The following is a 19794-nucleotide window of genomic DNA, read 5'->3' on the forward strand; positions in this document are numbered from 1 at the left end:
TGTGAATGATCGGTGCAAGAATTGGATGATTATTTCACTGCCAGTTACATTACTTGTACATGCAATTATTCAATGTTGTTGGGTGTTTTTAATCTCGGTTGTTGATGCTTACTGAGAATGCACAGGTAAAGACTGTCTTGAATATGTTGGTCCCAAAGAATTCCAACCCATTCCTCTTCTTATAGATATCAGTTTTCAGACACTTGTTTTACCGACTGTTTTTGTACTGGGTATCTTGATCACAATCATTTGCAATATTTCTTGTGACTATGTACGCTATCAAAATTACTTCCCTAGATGATTCTTTGATTTTTGCCCATATCCAGTTACCAATTTTGGGTTTTTCCTTTTCTTTTTTCTTATAATCTTCTTTCTTTCTGTTCTTGCAAATTTTTCAACAGCAGCGGAGCCATTAAAATTATGCTCCTTAAATTAATAATTTTGCGACCTAAAATTACAATTTATTATTTTGAAGATAAAATTTGGCATACATTTTTTTTTTTAAATTTTTTTTTCAGTAATGTGAAATATTGCTAACTTATGTTCTTGTATGTAATGAATTTTTTCATTACATACATATGCATATAGATATATATCTCAAAATGCGGATGGCATGCGCCATGCATGTCCTTGAATCTAGTAAACCAAGGATATGATATATCTACTACATAAGAATCAATGTATAGCCACCTCGTTGTCGGCTTTGGGGAAAAAGAAAGCACCAGGCAGTAATATATATATATATATATATATATAGGTTTTGGTTAGATATGTATGTATATATATACACACACACACCAAAGCACAGGGTGTTTGTGGACGTAGAGATTCATTTAGAAGATGGTTCAGAATATATGAATAAATAATGCAATGATTATTAGATGACAAACCCAGAAGGCAGGGTTATTCCCTCCCCTACAAATGAAAAATTAAACAAGTCGACTAGTCGCCTATCATTACATCATGATGAATTAACAATAATTTAATTATCCATCTTCTGGTTAAAAACTTCAATAATAAAAAAAAAGGAAAAAAACATATGTGCCCATGATGATTATTTATGTTATTTTCATAATATATATATATATATATATATATATATTATAACAACATAATACATGTATATTTTATAAGTCACTGGTAAATTATAAAATTATTTCAAAGTTATATATCCATTTGTTAGATAAAAAGAAGTCGGTGAATCATTTCTCCAGATCATGAAATGAACAACTAAGTCGATTGATACCGTTGGTGGAATTGCAGAGATCGGAGATAAGAACGGCCAACCAAATGAAGAGTGGAGTGAGGAATAGAATGAGACCAAAAGGCACCATCCATAGCTGACTGTAAGTAGGATGGTACTCGTACTCCCACCATATCAAAACAAGGCCTCCTGCCATGCTCACCAGAAGTGACCATAACCAAGCTATAAACGTCTCTTTTTGATCTTCACTCATCATCAAAAGGACTTATCTGGGTTTGCCCTGAAACCCCACCAAAACAACCAAATCACGAATTAAAACACACCTACGCATACATATATATATACACACGCACACAGAGGCAGACATAATAAAAACAACGTTTGATTAATGAAGGGAGCATACCCTGAACGAGATGCAAAGGAAGAAAACAAGTGAGAGCTAAAAAGGCTGATGGAGGTGTGTCTATATTTATATATATATATGGCAGAGAAACGGATAATAAGCTGAATTGGATGAAAGCAAGATACCCCGAAATGGAGGCCTTGTATTAACAACAAAATATATATGTACTTATTCAGCAACACATCAACGTGCCTTTTTGTCAAAGTTGGTATGAGTTAATACAATGTATACATGTAAAGAAGGAACAAGTTACGTTTCAAGTGTGCTTGATGGAACCATCTGGGGGTAAGTTATTTCCTTTTTATTTAATTTATATAATTATACATAAGATTCATTTGACAAGTGTTATGTCTCTTTTTAATAAAATATTTATCATCTAAATAATAGTTAGTCTAATTGATAATAAAGTATTTATATTCATCGATGTATATATGAAATAGACTTGACTATTAAATTAATTTTTATATTATTTTTAAATATTTGAATTAATTCTTTTACTATTTTTTTTTTCTCTCTTTTGGACTCTTTATTTTTTATTTTTTAAAAATATTTATAATAATCTATATTTGTTAAATGTCATTAATATTGTTACCGAATTTGTCATGAACACATGACTGTTTATCAGCCACATGGTGCAAAGGTTTATGTATTTAATTTTTAATTTTTATATATTAAAAATTAAAATATTTTTTTATACATTAAATGTCATATAAAATGTGATATAAAATTTATTTAATCAGAAATAATTACGAATCCAACTTATTATCATGTGACAAATTTATTGACAATATTAATGATATTTAATTGATAAAGATTAATACAGATATTTATCTAAAAACAGATAGACTAAAAGAATAAACATATTAGTATAGATACAAATTCAAATATTTAAAAATAATATATATACTAATTTAATATTTAGACCAATTAATACACACTGAGAGAAAAAATGTGCTTTAATATCATTTGGGTAAATTGTACTTCTACTATTAAAATAAAGTGAGTCAATATTTAAATATTTCATAAACATAACAGAAATAAATATTTAGGATATAAAATACTTAATGAAACAACACTTTATTTGTCGCATCTTATTCTAATACTAAAAGCTATGTCTATGATGATTTTTTTAATTTAAATAATTTTTTTTTTAAAAAATCAATGTAATTGATAAATAACTAAATTATTCAGTTGACTTTAGATGGCACCATGTATAGGAATATTTGGTCCTTAAATATGTGGGTAAAAATTGATGCAAATTTCTTTAATATATACAATGTATATGTGTGTGTTTGTGTATACATATTATAATGATAATTACATTGTTCTTGTAGATCAGCTGGCAAATGAAAATGGCTTTACGAAAATTATTACTTTACTCATTGAATTTTTCTTATATTATAATTAGTTACAATTTGTTTAAAATTGTTTGGATTTATGATATTTTTACTTGATGCTAAAAGTTTTGACAGAAAATCGACACTTTTTTTTTTTGCTTTATTTGTATTTTATTTCATTTCATTTAAAAACAAGATATTTTATTTTCTTTATAAATTTCTAAAAAAAAAACTAGTGAAATTATGAAAAAAAAGTATTAAATATAGAAAAAAATTTATCATGAAAAAAAAAAAAGTTTGCTTGCTGATTCTGTCTTATTGCTCTCTCCAATCCCTCAGCCTAACAATTAATAAAATAGGGCCAAGTCCAATTTTAAGTCTCAATTCATAAAAAGGGCCCATAACCAAACTATAGTTATTGCTTATATACGTCCAATAGATATATGTACACTGTAACAGCCCCGAAAATTTAAATAAAATGTATGTATTAAAATCTCAAATGCAGAAGCGTAATAAAAATTTTGATTAACATCCCTTACACAATAACAAAAACGTACTCAAAACATGAAGGAACAAACTAACTAAAAGTGATACTCGAAATAAGAACTATAAATATAACTATGAGGTCTTTAGGCGTCCCCTTCGTCGTCTTCCTGCGGGACGGGCTCGGGAACAACGTTTTCCTGATCTGAAATGGTTAAATAAGGAATGAGCAACACCAGCCCAGTAAAGACATCACACTATCTCACTGCTACGGAAGTAAAGGTGGGTAGAAAACAAAAATGACCAATGGAGCGTAATTTATAACAAACTTGTTTATTAACATAAAAATTTTTACTATCCACTTACCTCGGTGAGATCCATGAAAACAACATATGAAAGCAATAACATTATCATCATCATGAAATCATATAGACTTTATAACATAACACTTACCATGCCTTTGCATTTCAATCATTAAACAACATATTTTCCTCTTTTACCAGCCTACTAATATCCATGGGATTCATAGGGGGTCTCCGCTGTACGTGAACCATTAACATTTACAACCTGATTCCAGGACCGTCCTCATACCCCGTCCGATATGGGCACCAAAACCATGAATCTCAATACCCCGTCTGGTATGAGGGTGAAACGGGCCGTCCCCATACCTCGTCCGATATGGGCACCAAAACACATAAGGTCTCCATACCCCGTTCGGTATGAGAGACCACGTTCCCGGTAGGGTTCCCTACGGACCCGGTCCGTCCACCATCTCCCAAGATATTTAGTCAGACTATCCACATTATCCACTCATTAATTCACATAACCTTTTTACCCTTTTCCTTGGTCTCACTCATCCAATCATACACAAACATGTAAACCAGTAATTGACACTAAACAAGATAACACAGTATCGGGTTCACTATAATATAAACCATAATAAAAGAAACCATAATTCATGCATACGAGACCATAAAATGAATACATCAAACATCATGCTACATTTAATACTGAAAAATAGATCAAACGACAACTGACCAATAATATATCAGACTCGGGCTCCATTAGCAACCTTAATAAATTATACATCTATAAAGTCACAAAATACCGTTTAATTATTTATTAAGCTTTAATACCATGATAGAAAATAGGGTGAGGGGTCCTTACTTATTTCGGGGTCTGAAATCGACTCTACAGTGCGCCTACGGGCTGTCCTTAATTTCTCTAAATTTTTTCTGAAAAACTAAAATGCATTACCGGTACCTGCACGTGTCCCAAAAAATCCCAAATCAGGCCTAGGGCCCCTTTCGGCCAATATCAAAATTCCGGCACGGCGGCTTCGTCGTGCTCCGGCGACGGCGCCGCCACCTGCGGTGGTGATCCGCCTCGGGTTGGCCATTTTCAACTGAATTCGGCTAAATTTGCATCGGTCCCTGTGATAAAACAACCCTGGGGCCCTCGGTGGGCCAAAAAATCACAAAAAATCGAGACTTACCGGCAGCGGTGCTCTCGGGTGCGGCGGCTCCTCCGGCGTGAGTCACGTTTTGATGTTTGGCTCCGATAAACCTGTAGAGAAAAGAACGGTGATCACAGTGGTATAAAATTTGCATCGAACGGAGGCCGAGAAGGGCCTCATGGGAGGCAAAAACAGAGGGGAGTCGCGGCGGCGCCGCCAGACTTCGACGGGTTTTTTCGGCCGTTTGGCCGGTGGTTTGGCTCCGGTTTGGCCATAGGCGGATTCAGCATCGAAAAATGAGACAGAGGGAGAAAATTTACCTCGATTGGAGTTCGGAAACTTCTCCGGTGCGACGACAGGTGGTGGCGGCCGGCTCATCCGGCGTCTGGTTCTTCTTCTCCGGCGAGGCACTAGCGGCTAGGGTTTTGTGGTCAGGTGTGGGTGGGGTTATTTATACCCTTTGCCTTTTAATCTCAACTGTCCATCAAGATTAAATTTGAACCGTCCGATCGCGATTTAATTGGGATTAAATCTGGACCGTCCATCGTGATGCGATCTGGGCCGTCCGTGCCTGATTAAATCTGGACCGTCCGTACGCGTGAATCTGGGCTGTCCGTGCGCGTGGGAATAGATCTGGGCCGTCCGATCGCGCGCACGTGGATTGCCCACGTGGCTCGTCCCGTGTCAGCATTTCCTTGCCACGCAGCGTGTCCTGGTTGGCTGGGGCTGCTGACCGGGTTGCTGACGTGGCTGTTGACGTGGTACAATTTTTTTAAATTGCGTTTTGACCTCCGATTTCTGATTTTCTTTTCAAAAACACCCCCAGAATCCAAAGTTTCACCCCTTTTTCCCAAAATCAATTTCAATTAAATCCAAATAATATTTTTATCCAATTTTATTATTATTATTATTATTATTTTTATTAAATTAAATTAAATTAAAATCTAAAAAATTCAAACACAAAAAAGGAAAAATAAATAAAAATAAAAATAAAAATAATATAAAAAAAATATTTTGGGTTTTACAACTCTCCCCCCTTAAGGAAATTTGGTCCCCCAAATTTGTCCCTCACTCTTGGTCGAACAAATGGGGATACTGGGCTCTAAAATCCGATTCTAGCTCCCAGGTAGCCTCCCTGGGTGTGTGGTTCTGCCACACGACCTTTACAAATGATATTTTCCGGTTGCGAAGTATCCTGCTCTTTCGGTCCGTGATACCGACTGGTACTTCTTCATAAGACAAGTCTTCTTTGAGTGGAAGCGGTTCATGAGCCAAGACATGAGAAGGGTCTGGGTTGTACTTACGTAGCATGGATACGTGGAACACGTTGTGGACTCTGGAGAGCTCTGGAGGCAGTGCTAGTCTGTAGGCAGCAGTACCAATCCTGTCTAAGATTTCAAAAGGTCTGATAAATCGGGGGTTTAATTTTTTCCTCATGCCGAACCAACTAATTCCCTTGAAAGAAGTGACCTTAAAAAATACCCGGTCACCTTTCTCAAACGCTAGGTCTCTCCTATGGGTATCTGCATAACTCTTCTGCCTACTCTGAGCTGTCTGAATGTTCTTTCTGATTTTAACTATTTTGGACGTGGTCTCCTCTACCAACTTCGGGCCGAACAATCTTCTATCGCCCACTTCCTCCCAACAAATGGGTGATCTACACGGGCGCCCATATAACGCCTCATATGGAGCCATGCCGATGCTTGCTTGGTAGCTGTTATTATAGGCAAACTCTATCAGGGGTAGATAGTCATCCCAATGGCCCCCAGAGTCTATGACACAAGCTCGGAGCATATTCTCAAGCGTACGAATTGTCCTTTCTGATTGTCCATCAGTCTGGGGATGGAAGGCAGTACTAAGAGACAGCTTTGTTCCCATAACTTGCTGGAGGCTACTCCAAAACTGAGAAGTGAACCTGGGATCCTTGTCGGATACTACTGTCACTGGAACCCCATGCAATCTGACTATCTCCTGGATATACATCCTTGCCAACTTGTCCAATGAATCGGTCATCCTGATGGCTAGAAAGTGGGAAGACTTGGTAAGTCGGTCAACGATTACCCATATGGCATCATGTCCTGAACGTGCCTTGGGTAGCCCCGATATGAAGTCCATAGTGATATGTTCTCACTTTCACTCCGGGATCGGTAAAGGCTGAAGTAACCCACCTGGACGCTGATGCTCTGCCTTGACCTGCTGACATACCAAGCATTTAGATACAAAGTCGGCTATGTCTCTCTTCATCCCATGCCACCAAAACCGGGGTCGCATGCTTTGGTATATTTTGGTGCTTCCTGGATGCATGGCAAACTTCGAGCTATGGGACTCCGTCATGATGTCTCTTTTTAACTCACTGTCATCTGGGACACACACTCTATCTTGGAAACGAAGTAATCCATCATCAGAGATTCGGAATTCTGAGCTCACTCCCTGTTCTGCATCCTTCTTGCGGGTTACTAGGGCAGGGTTGACTGACTGGGCTTCCCTTATTCTCTGGATCAACTCGGGCTGGACTGTCAAGCGGCCCAAACATGTGACTCTCTTCAGATCCTGTAGTCGAACCTGTTGGGTGGCCCTAATTGGTCTGCATTCTGAAACCATCAAATGGGCTAAGATACCTGCACTTTTCCTGCTGAGAGCATCTGCTATCACGTTGCCCTTACCCGAATGGTATAAGATATCACAATCATAGTCCTTAAAGAGTTCCATCCACCTTCTCTGACGCATGTTAAGATCCTTCTGAGTGAATATGTGTTTCAAACTCTTATGATCGGTATAGATATGAAAGGTCTCTCCGTACAAATAATGGCGCCCGATTTTTAAGGCGTGTATGATTGCAGCAAGCTCTAAGTCATGGGTGGGATAGTTCTTCTCATGATTCTTTAACTGTCTGGACCCATATACTATAACCTTTCCATGCTGCATCAGAACACAACCCAGGCCTAGATAGGAGGCATCACTATAAACTGTATATCCTCCTGATCCACTCGGTAAAGCCAGCATGGGTGCAGTAGTCAGCCGCTTCTTTAATTCTGAAAAACTTCTTTCGCAGTCCTCGTTCCACTCAAACTTGGCATTCTTCTTTGTGAGTCAGGTTAGAGGAGCTGCTAGACTAGAGAATCCTTCAACAAACCTGCAGTAATAACCTGCAATCCCAAGGAAGTTACGAATTTCCTTAACTGATGTCAACTTCTCTCAGCCAAGTACCGCTTCAACCTTTTCGGGATTCACTGATACCCCTTCCTTCGATATGATGTGTCCTAGGAAGGAGGTCTACTCAAGCCAGAATCCACACTTACTCAACTTTGCATATAACTTCTTGTTTCTGAGGACCTGCAAAACTTGGGCAAGATGGTGAGCATGTTCTTCTCTATTTTTTGAGTAGACTAAGATGTCATCAATGAACACGATAACAAATTGATCCAAGAACTCTCTGAAGACCCTGTTCATCAGATCCATAAAGATTGTCGGGGCATTGGTTTGCCCAAATGGTATGACCAGGAACTCATAGTGTCCGTACCTAGTTCGGAAGGCCGTCTTGGGGATGTCTTCTGTTCTTATCTTCACCTGATGGTAACCTGATCGCAGGTCTATTTTAGAGAAGACCTGTGCACCCTACAACTGGTCGAAGAGGTCATCAATCCGGGGAAGGAGATATTTATTTTTTATCGTAACCTTGTTCAATCCTCTGTAATCAATGCACAGTCTCAATGTTCCATCTCCCTTCCTTGTAAAAGTGACTCCGGCACTCCAAGGGGACACACTGTGTCTAATAAAACCAATGCCTTGCAATTCAGTGATCTGTTTCCTTAACTCTTCCATCTCAATGCGGCTCATGCGATAAGGAGCAACCGAAATGGGCTGTGTACCTGGCTTTAGGTCTATAGTGAACTCGACTTCTCTGTCCACTAGCAGACCGGGCAGTTCGTCCAGAAACACATCTGGGAAGTCTCGGACTACCGGAATCTCTTGAATACAAATTTCCTTCTTGGGCTTGCCTAGTCAGAGAAAACAACAAAATTTAGGCACTAGAAATTAAGAAAACTTGTCATCAAGGAATAAGTACTGAATGATTTTATTAATTTGTAAATGGCTCCTCGTTAGGAGGATTAAATACAACTTTCTTGTTAAAGCAATCTATGGTGGCTTGATATGCCACTAGCCAATCCATCCCTAAGATTACATCAAAATTCCCCGTGTCTAACCCTATCAGGTCTACACTCAGTTTTTTATTTGCTATCTCCACGGCACAAGCCTTGTAAATAACTTCCCTTAGTAGTGTTTCACCTCCGGCAGTAGACACAAATAATAATGAATCAAGTTTATTAGGTGATACATTAATTTTGGAAGCAAAAACATGTGAAACAAATGAATGCGATGCACTAGTGTCAAATAAAACATGAGCAATATGGTCACAGATAGTATACATACCCTGTACCACATCCGGGTCGGCGTCGGCATCCTGCTAGGTAAGGTTGTAAGCTCTACCCTGGATAGGAGGCCTTCCTTGATTCTAGTTCCTCGGGCATTCTCTTGCATAATGCTGGGCACTGCCACATATGCGACAAGTGTTGTTGAGGTGGTAGCAGGGTCAGTCCCCGTGATCTCTACCGCAGTGCTGACAGATCTTCCCACGTGTTGCCCCTAGAGCCCGAGGAGGGGCCTGGATGGCTGGTCTGGGCCTCTTATTTGGTTGGGCAGGCGCAGTAGGTGCTGGCCTGCGGAACGGAGCTGAGGGTCGGGAACTCCCTCCTGGCTAAGGACGGGTGTTGAAGCTCCTTTCCACGATATGTGTCTTTGCTAGGACTGCTGAATATGTCTTAAGCTCCAGTACTAACAAGTGTTGCCTAATCTCCAGGAGGAGACCCCACTGGAATCTCCTGGCCTTTCGACCCTCATCCATCAATGTCTCTGGGGAGTATCGGCCCAACTCTAGGAACTTACGAGCATATTCTGATACTGTCATGTTTCCCTGGACCAGTTGAACAAACTTCATTTCCTTTAGGTGTCGGATGTGCTCAGGGAGATACTCGGTATGGAAGGCCGCTAAGAACTACTCCCAAGTGACTGGTGTAGGCAGGGTGGTCTGCTTGAGCTCCCACCAACGTCCTGCTTCCCCTACCAGCATGTAGGAAGCAAGGGCGGCTCTCTGCTCAGGAACTACTTCCAAGGTCCTGAAAGCTCTCTCAGTCTCCGCCAGCCAGTACTGAGCCTCTTCAAAAGAGGATCCCCATCTCTGTAGCCCGGGTCGATCAAGGAAGGAGCGGGATCCCGTGGAAGAGGGACTGGACCCGGCTGGGGATAGACTGGGGGTCCTGTGGTGGCACCTGCTGATATGATGGGGGCACTAGGCTGTAGTGTGGCGGTGCCGGGTAGTACCGTGGCTGGGGCACCGGGTTGTACTGCGGCAGTGGTGTTGGGTGGTACTGTGGAGGGGCAGACTCGTACCGGGGTGGCTCGGGATTAGCCTGTTGTAGCGGAGGCTCAACCTAAGGTAGTGGAGGAGGGTCAGGTAACTCCCTTCTCTCCTCTCGCCCTTGCTGGGCAGCTATGAATCCTTCCATCATCTCAAATAACCTGTCTACATCCTCCCGAAGCGAATTATCCCGGGCCGCTCGGTTTAGTGGGGGTCTTCCTCTCCTCATTTCTCTGTACCTGCATTTCATAAGGAATGGTTAAGTAACGATTTATTGGTGAATATTTCTCTAAGCATTATTGTGTAAGGGATGGGTCCGAGGAATGCAGCTTTGATACCAACTGTAACGGCCCCGGAAATTTAAATAAAATGTATGTATTAAAATCTCAAATGCGGAAACGTAATAAAAATTTTGATTAACATCCCTTACACAATAACCAAAACGTACTCAAAACATGAAGGAACAAACTAACTAAAAATGATACTCGAAATAAGAACTATAAATATAACTATGAAGTCTTTAGGCATCCCCTTCGCCGTCTTTCTACGGAACAGGCTCGGGAACAACGTCTTCCTGATCTGAAATGGTTAAATAAGGAATGAGCTACACCAGCCCAGTAAAGACTTCACACTATCTCACCGCCACGGAAGTAAAGGTGGGTAGAAAATAAAAATGACCAATGGAGCATAATTTATAACAAACTCGTTTATTAACATAAAAACCTTTACTGTCCACTTACCTCGGTGAGATCCATGAAAACAACATATGAAAACAATAACATTATCATCATCATGAAATCATATAGATTTTATAACATAACACTTACCATGCCTTTACATTTCAATCATTAAACAACATATTTTCCTCTTTTACCAGCATACTAGTATCCATGGGGATCCATAGGGGGTCCCCGCTACACGTGAACCATTAATATTTATAACTTGATTCCAGGGCCGTCCCCATACCCCGTTCGGTATGGGCGCAAAAATACATAAGGTCTCCATACCCCGTTCAGTATGAGAGACCACGTTCCCGGTAGGGTTCCCTACAGACCCGGTCCGTCCACCATCTCCCAGGATATCTAGTCAGGCTGTCCACATTATCCACTCATCAATTCACATAACTTTTTTGCCTTTTTCTTTGGTCTCACTCATCCAATCATACACAAATATGTAAACTAGTAATTGACACCAAACAAGATAACACAGTATCGGGTTCACCATAGTATAAACCATAATAAAAGAAACCATAATTCATGCATATGAGACCATAAAATGAATACATCAAACATCATGCTGCATTTAATACTGAAAAATAGATCAAACGACAACTGACCAACAATGTATCAGACTCAGGCTCCATTGGCAACCTTAATCAATTATATATCTATAAAGTCACAAAATACCGTTTAATTATTTATTAAGCTTTAATACCGTAATAGGAAATAGAGTGAGGGGTCCTTACTTGTTTCGGGGTCTGAAATCGACTCTACAGTACGCCTACGGGCTGTCCCTAATTTCCCTGAATTTTTTTCGAAAAACTGAAACGCACTACCGGTACCTACACGTGTCCCAAAAAATTTCAGATCAGACCTAGGGCCCCTTTCGGCCAATATCAAAATTCTGGCACGGCGGCTCCGCCGTGCTCCGACGACGACCGGTGGCGATCCGCCTCGGGTTGGTCGTTTTCGGTCGTTTCCGGCCGAATTCGGTAAAACTTGCATCGGTCCCTGCGATAAAACAACCCTAGGGCCCTCGGTGGGCAAAAAAATCACGAAAAATCGAGACTTACCGGCGGCAGTGCTTTCGGATGCAGCGGCTCCTCCGGCGTGAGTCGCGTTTTGATGTTTGGCTCCGATCAACCTGTAGAGAAATGAACGGTGATAACAGTGGTATAAAATTAGCATCGAACGGAGGCCGGAAAGGGCCTCATCGGAGGCAAAAACATAGGGGAGTCGCGGCGGCGCCGCAGGACTTCGGCGGGGTTGTTCCGACTGTTTGGCCAGTGGTTTGGCTCCAGTTTGGCCATAGGCGGATTCAACATCGAAAAACGAGCCAGGAGGAGAAAATTTACCTCGATTGGCGGTCAGAAACTTCTCCGGTGCGGCGGCGGGTGGCGGCCGCCGGCTCCTCCGGCGTCTGGTTCTTCTTATCCGACGAGGCACTAGCGGCTTGGGTTTTGTGGTCAGGTGTGGGTGGAGTTATTTATACCATTTGCCTTTTAATCTCAACCGTCCATCAAGATTAAATCTGAACCGTTCGATCGCGATTTAATTGGGATTAAATCTGGACCGTCCATCGCGATGCAATCTGGGCTGTCCGTGCGCGCATGAACGGATCTGGGCCGTCCGATCGCGCGCACACGGATCACCCACGTGGCCCATCCCGTGTCAGCGTTTTCTTGCCACGCGACGTGTCTTGGTTGGCCGGGGCTGCTGACGTGGCACAACTTTTCTAAATTGCATTTTGACCTCCTAGTTTCTTATTTTCTTTTCAAAAATATTCTCAAAATCTAAATTTTCACCTATTTTTTTCAAATTAATTTCAATTAAATCTAAATAATATTTTAATCCAATTTTATCATTATTATTATTTTTATTTTTATTAAATTAAATTAAATAAAAACTTAAAAAATTTAAATATAAAAAAAAAGTAAATAAAAATAAAAATAAAAATAATATAAAAAAAATATTTTGGGTGTTACATACACACACTACAACGACAGAAGGGTATCACGATCAAATCATCTGGATAAACATGATAGATCCGGTCAACCAATTTTATATAACCACTACCACCACTAGTTTCAGTATTGCAATGAGCCTGACAATGGCACTTGCAGGGGTATAATTGTCAAATCAAATTCAAAATGAGCTCATAGTCCACAAAATTCTATATTACTTTTGAATGCATGATTAGCAACGTGGCTTGACGTCCAAGGGCCCCATTGGTTTATTGTTTTTTTGGGAGCTTCTGTATATATTCGAACTGAATCATGCTTGAAATGACGTAATTACCCTTATCTCTTTCCGTTTCCTCCCTGTTGATGACCTCTGTCCTTGTTCAATTACTATTTCCCCCCAAATGGCGGCTTATACTGGACGATGTTAAAGTTCTTTTTTACCCTATTTCATCCTCTCAAAATTCATTTTTTCAAGCTATTGAAATTAAAACACATTTAAACTAAATTTAATTTAAAGTTTAATTAAATAAGGTAATATAGGTAAAAATAAATCAAATTTATGTCGAATCTAAATTAAGTATATTTTATTTTTTAGTGATCTGGAGTGTAAATACTTAATTGTAAAATTAAATATATAAAAAATTAATTCTATCAAATAAAAATATATAAATAACTAAAATTGAAAAATTAAATAAAATATAATAAATGCAGTTTGAACCAAATATAATGTTGAACCGTTAATTCAACAAACTTTTTTATTAAAACTCAATATCGTAAGTTAAGTAATTTTCAAATGTACACTTGAAAATAAATATCATCTTTTTCATAAAACTCATTAATTTTTTTTTTTTATAAATTATATAGGATACAAAACTCAATTCATACCTTATAGAGAAGGTTGAAATTATCAATATCTATAAAAAAAATTAAATAAATAATAATAATACTAAGTTGGGAATTTCTTTTGAGAAAAAATTGGGAAAATGGGAGGGTAAATTGGTAATTCCAAAGGCGAGACCCAGTTCTCGTACAGTACTGTCGTTCCCGAAATCGCGAATTGCAAAAATTTCGAAACAGAAAGAAGGGCAGACACGGAAACACGGCATTCCATGATTGGATAGGAGTATATGGCACACTATCATCTGGACCCCACATCCCTTCCCTCCTCTGCCCCTATAATTCCATACCTCCTCTCTCCTGCATCTTCTTCTTCTTCTTCTTCGTCCTTCTCCCCACTACCATTATATCTTATTTCTATTTTTCTATCAGAATACTTCATAGGACGAAGGGGGAAGGATGAGCGCCAAAACGCCTGCCACCAGGACACGTGTTGGAAAATATGAGTTAGGTAGGACTCTCGGTGAAGGTTCTTTTGCTAAGGTTAAATTCGCCAAAAATACACAGAACGGCGATTTCGTTGCCATCAAAATCATTGATCGCGATAAAGTATTCCGGCACAGAATGGTCGAACAGGTACAGCATACAGATGTGTACTGTTTGTATCTACATTTACGCCACGCACACATGTATGTATCTTCTTTTCTATAAGAATTAGGTCAGCGATGGGTATTTTTCTTCTTTTTTTTAAAAAAATATGTTTTCGGTTTAAATCACGAATCACTTTTGTTGTTTGATTTTGCTTCTACTCATCATGTGGATGTGGGACCCACATTAAGTATGAGATTATAATACTTTTTGTTAATTTACTAAAACTTAATTACTTGGGTCTTCTCTCTGCCTACCAATTGTTAATCAAATAGTTTATTAGTTGAAGCATAAGATATCTAGATAATTTTCTTTTGTTGCTCTTTTGGCAGATTAAAAGAGAAATATCAACGATGAAGCTGATCAAACATCCAAATGTCATTAAAATCATTGAGGTATATATATTCCCCTGTTTTAATTAATGAAAACCATTTGTAGTCTTCAGCCTCTTTGGAGATTTGGGTTGTAAGCTATGGTGCAATTGGTTGGTCCTGTTAGTCTAACTTGTGTATAACTCCACAGTGACTAAAGAAGATTGAAAATTAAAGATTAATTTCTTGTTATTATGCGACTAGCCGCGGATGAATCTCTTATATCTCTGTCTTTTATAGATAATGTTGGGGGGATGGGGGGGGTTGTTTGGGGTTTCGATGGTATAGTGTCACTCAGTAAAGTAATTGGAGAAGTCCCACCAGCACAAGCACATGATTCCCCGATTCTCTTTCAAATTTCCAACTACACAATTTTCATTAACATTTTAACACAATGTTCATCTCGCAAGATATTATAAATATGATACAGTTATGGAATGGACTTCTCTTCTTTGTGGGTTTATGGAGACTTTCCGTGATACAATATACATATAAACTAATTTATAACGGAATCTTTGTTTTACATGGCTTCATTTTATCATTGTCTTTGGACTTTGAAACATCATTTATTATATATGGCTGGATTTAAATGTCCTTTCTTTTGTGGATATATAGGTTTTGGCAAGCAAAACAAAGATCTATATTGTTCTTGAATTTGTTGATGGAGGTGAACTGTTTGATAAAATCGTAAGTAATGGTTTTTTAACATATATACACAGGATTTTTATTTACTCTTTTCAAGTATATATTTCTATTTAAATTATGCAATCTTTAATTATGTTTAATCAGTTGGCATCTATTATCCATTCTCTTATTGGATTTTGATGCCTAGGCTAAGCATGGAAAACTTAAAGAGGAGGAAGCCAGGAGATATTTCCAGCAGCTCATTGATGCTGTAGATTACTGCCACAGTAGAGGCGTGTACCATAGGGATTTAAAGGTTTAAAATTTTCAATTTGCGCATAGTTTATTAACAAGTCTTCAAATTTGATTATTTTGGTTTTAGCTAACAATGTGTCATTCAGGAGTCTAACATGTGATTCATATGTCACCCCATGTTGCTGCAGCCTGAGAACCTTCTTTTGGACAAATTTGGTGTTCTAAAAGTTTCAGATTTTGGATTGAGTGCATTGTCACAGCAAGTTCGGGTAAGCATTGTGTGAATGTAATCAAAATTATATGCTAAAGAACTATATCTTGGGAGGGTAGCTTTCTTGGAGTAGGATTTGATTGCAAGAAATTGAATTCTTATACAGTACCCTGGATATCATAATTGTATGGGTTGCAATGTGGAAAAAAAAATGCAGACCAACTCAGCAAGAGTTGCCCAATAGTTACAACAGATAAGTGATCCAGTCAAGATTGGTTGCCTAGCTCTCTAAGCTTAGGAACTTCTGGAGCTGATGATCTATGAAAAGGGGCAGAATGTCCTCAGACTCAGGACAGCTATTACAACCCCTTTAACTCCTAAGGCTCAGCATCCTTGTCTTATATGAGTAGCCATATTCCTTGTATAGTGACACTGGGAAACGTCTTCTGTGCACTTGGTTAACTAAGCTTTATTAACCTCCTTTTGTTTTTTTACTTACAGGAGGATGGACTGCTTCACACTGCCTGTGGGACACCAAATTATGTTGCTCCTGAGGTATTTATTTATGAGTCCATGAAGATAACAGACTACAAGAATATAAGTACAGAGTGTTGTTTCTCATCCTCAACATTCTTCTTATCAGGTGCTTACCGATAAAGGTTATGATGGCATATCATCTGATATTTGGTCTTGTGGAGTCATTCTCTTTGTACTTACGGCCGGATACTTGCCATTTGACGAGCAAAATCTTATGGCCCTGTACAGAAAAGTAAGTACGTTTGCACTTCCTTCTTTTAGGTGATTAAGAATCTTGTTATATATGTATATATGCACTAAATGCCTTGTGATATAAACTTCAGATTTTAAAAGCTGATTTCACCTATCCACCATGGTTCTCATCTGGTGCTAAGAAATTGATAAGCAGAATTCTTGATCCAAATCCTCTTACAGTAAGTACTGAAACCCTTAACTATTGTAAGTTTGGGCCTGCCCTTCATATATTGTAAGATACTCTTTATTGTGATAATTTCACATCGTAGTGCTTGCATTTTTTTTTTTTGGTTAAAATTTCCTTTTTTCTTTTTTTTTTTCAGAGGATAACTATTCCTGAAATCTTACAAGATGAATGGTTCAGGAAAGGGTATCAACCACCCCATTTTGAGGCAGAAGAGGATGTAAATCTTGATGATGTAGATGCTGTTTTCAGTGATTCTAAGGTAAAGCCTTCCCATCACATGTTTATGCTATTGTGTGCCATACTATATATGGATGATAAGATTCTCCATTTTTTCATTCTCCAAATTTTTTTACTGTGCTTCTGATAGTGGCAGTTGTAATCTAGCTGAAAGGAAAAATATGAAACAGTAAACAAATCTCCAACAGCAATCTCTCGTTATTTATCTGTGTAGGAATGCCTAGTAACAGAAAGGAAAGAGAAACCTGTATCAATGAATGCTTTTGAGCTTATCTCCAGATCACGGGAATTCAGCCTTGAAAATTTGTTTGAGAAGCAGACGGTACGTGTTCTAGATAGTTAAGGATTTCAACTTATGGAAATATTACTGGCTACTTGTTTGGAATCTTGAAGTAATCTATTGCTTTGGATGAGCCTGGAAATTTTTAAAAACTGTGGAAAGTTTAAGATAGATCAGTGGATTTGCTTGCCCAAGAGTGTTTTAATTGACTATCTGACTTTAACCGCTGGCCAATCTACACTATTAACTAGTATGAAATTAAATGGTTAAAAATGTATAAAAATTTAAATAATTTTATATCCTATGACTAGCTGAATATTTATCTCTGCCATTTGTCTAAAAAATTGAAATACAGGGGCTCGTGAAGCGAGAAACCCGTTTTACTTCTCAACGGCCAGCACATGAAATCATGTCTAAAATTGAGGAAGCTGCAAAGCCACTAGGATTTAATGTTTGCAAACATAACTATAAGGTTCTTACTTTTTTCCCCAATACATGCTTCTTTATCTGACTTTTGAGATAATAAGTTCTCCTCAATTGAAGATGTGTGCTTGTACATCTGAAACTTCTGGTTTGAATGGTTTTTGTTCCTTTTGAATCATTGCAGATGAAGTTGAAAGGTGATAAAACTGGGAGGAAGGGCCAGCTTTCAGTTGCTACAGAGGTACTCTATTATTTCTCATTGAATCCAAAATCCAGGCATGTAACATTTTCTTGCCCTGGGTTTATCCACCTTATTTTTAGATTTCTAGGCCCTAATGGCTTTTAAATCAGCACATATAGCAAATAATTTTGCAGAGGTGTTTAGTTTTGTCTCCTCGTGTTGAGATTTTTTATTAGCAACGTAAATGGGGATTCTAGAGTTGGAAAGATTCAATTAATCAGAGCTGTATGTGCACTTCCAACCTATTTGAAAGTTGATTCTGCATAACTCAGAAGACACATTTTTAGGAACAGAGTTTGGAAAACTTTATATGATTTATATGCCAAAGTGGTCGCTAGCTAAATAACTTGTTTTGTGGAACTATAACCTATGGTAATATCTTGTTTCATTGAAATGGGGAGAGTCATGCTGAAAATCAATTTCAACCTTGAAAAACCAATTTCAACCTTAATCTCAAATGGTGTTAGCAATGGCATTGGTAATCCACTGCTTTCTAATTTCAGGTGTTCGAAGTTGCTCCCTCCTTGCACATGGTAGAGCTTAGGAAAACTGGTGGTGACACATTAGAGTTTCATAAGGTATATAAGCATTTTCATTTGCAATTAGTTTGGTTTATAGGAAAGTGCATTTCAACATGTCTCATTTCCATGAAATTGGAGAATTCTACAAAACGTGCATATGCTAATATAATCACTAAAGTATTCAAGAAACGGGTTAAATAAAAAACACGGGAGCCAAGTTTACCACTGAGCCATTTTCAAAATCCTGACTTTTTGTCGTGTTGCAGTTCTACAAAAATTTTTCATGTGGGTTAAAAGATGTAGTCTGGAAAGCTGAAGAGGTACCTGAAGAGCCAAGGTGATCTCTCTCCCCTCTATATAACCTTGTCTTCAACTAACTAGTATTGTGAATTATTCATCTCTTTTATTTTTTGTTTTTTAAATTTTTTCTGGTAATTTTTTTGAACAGTTCATAAGATGAACGATGGCATTGTCCCCTCTTCTGGAATTCTTTTTATAAATCTACTTGTCTAGGTTCTGGCACTGTGAATACAGAAATTTGAGAAATAGTAAAATTTATATAATGTAGAAACAATGGAGGAAGGAAGTTGTATGACCTACAATGCCCACGAAGGTGGGCCGGAATGTGGTTGTTTATTAGCCCAAAATTTCTTCCATATCTCTCGAATTAAATACTGAGAGTTTTAGATTACTGACATGAATTGAAGACGTCTTCCCTACTTCTGTAACACAGAGATCTCTCTTTTTTCTTTTAATATATAATTTAGGATAAATTATCATTCTAATCTTTAATTTTTGATCTATTTTTCATTTTAGCATTATATATTTTTTTATTACAAAATTAATTCATGAACTTTTTATTTTTATTTTTTAAAAATACTAATACTGGTAATCTTAATTGGAAAAAAATGAGAGTTTAGATTCTTTGTCGCATGTAAGTTTTAAAAATAATAATAAAATAGTTGTTAAATTAAATTACTTTTAGTTAAAAATTATTTGATGTTTAACAAAAATAACAGTGAAAAGTGTTGAACTGAAATTACGAATTTAGTAAAAGTAATTATTGATACTAAAATTATTAAAAAACATAAAAAAAGAATAAACAAAAGTATTAGATTTTTAATTAAAATAACTGCATATACTAAAATAAATTTTATGTATATTATCTATAGATATAAATTTATAAATATAATACATATATATTTT

At 37.9% G+C, this 19794-nt stretch overlaps 1 protein-coding gene across 3 annotated transcripts; it reads left to right on the top strand.

Annotated features, from left to right (window-relative positions):
• Window positions 1-14106: 14106 nt before the first annotated feature.
• On the top strand, window positions 14107-19380 carry CIPK9 (CBL-interacting protein kinase 9). Of its 3 annotated transcripts, none has more exons than XM_088220377.1 (15): window positions 14110-14455; window positions 14800-14862; window positions 15454-15525; window positions 15671-15778; window positions 15906-15986; window positions 16430-16483; window positions 16572-16697; window positions 16789-16878; window positions 17023-17145; window positions 17338-17445; window positions 17759-17875; window positions 18011-18067; window positions 18571-18645; window positions 18855-18925; window positions 19037-19380. In XM_088220377.1, exons 1-15 carry the CDS (start codon window positions 14279-14281, stop codon window positions 19041-19043), a joined length of 1329 nt encoding a protein of 442 aa, XP_088076503.1. In that variant the 5' UTR covers window positions 14110-14278; the 3' UTR covers window positions 19044-19380. The 3 variants fall into 3 exon arrangements, with proteins under 3 accessions (XP_088076504.1, XP_088076503.1, XP_088076505.1); XM_088220379.1 differs by having other exon boundaries at window positions 14369-14508; XM_088220378.1 differs by lacking the exon at window positions 19037-19380 and having other exon boundaries at window positions 14107-14455; window positions 18855-19030.
• The last annotated feature ends 414 nt before the right edge of the window (window positions 19381-19794 follow it).

The sequence above is a fragment of the Carica papaya genome, chromosome 5 (genome assembly GCF_054855325.1).
Source record: "Carica papaya isolate Zhongbai chromosome 5, ASM5485532v1, whole genome shotgun sequence".
Lineage (NCBI taxonomy): Eukaryota > Viridiplantae > Streptophyta > Magnoliopsida > Brassicales > Caricaceae > Carica > Carica papaya.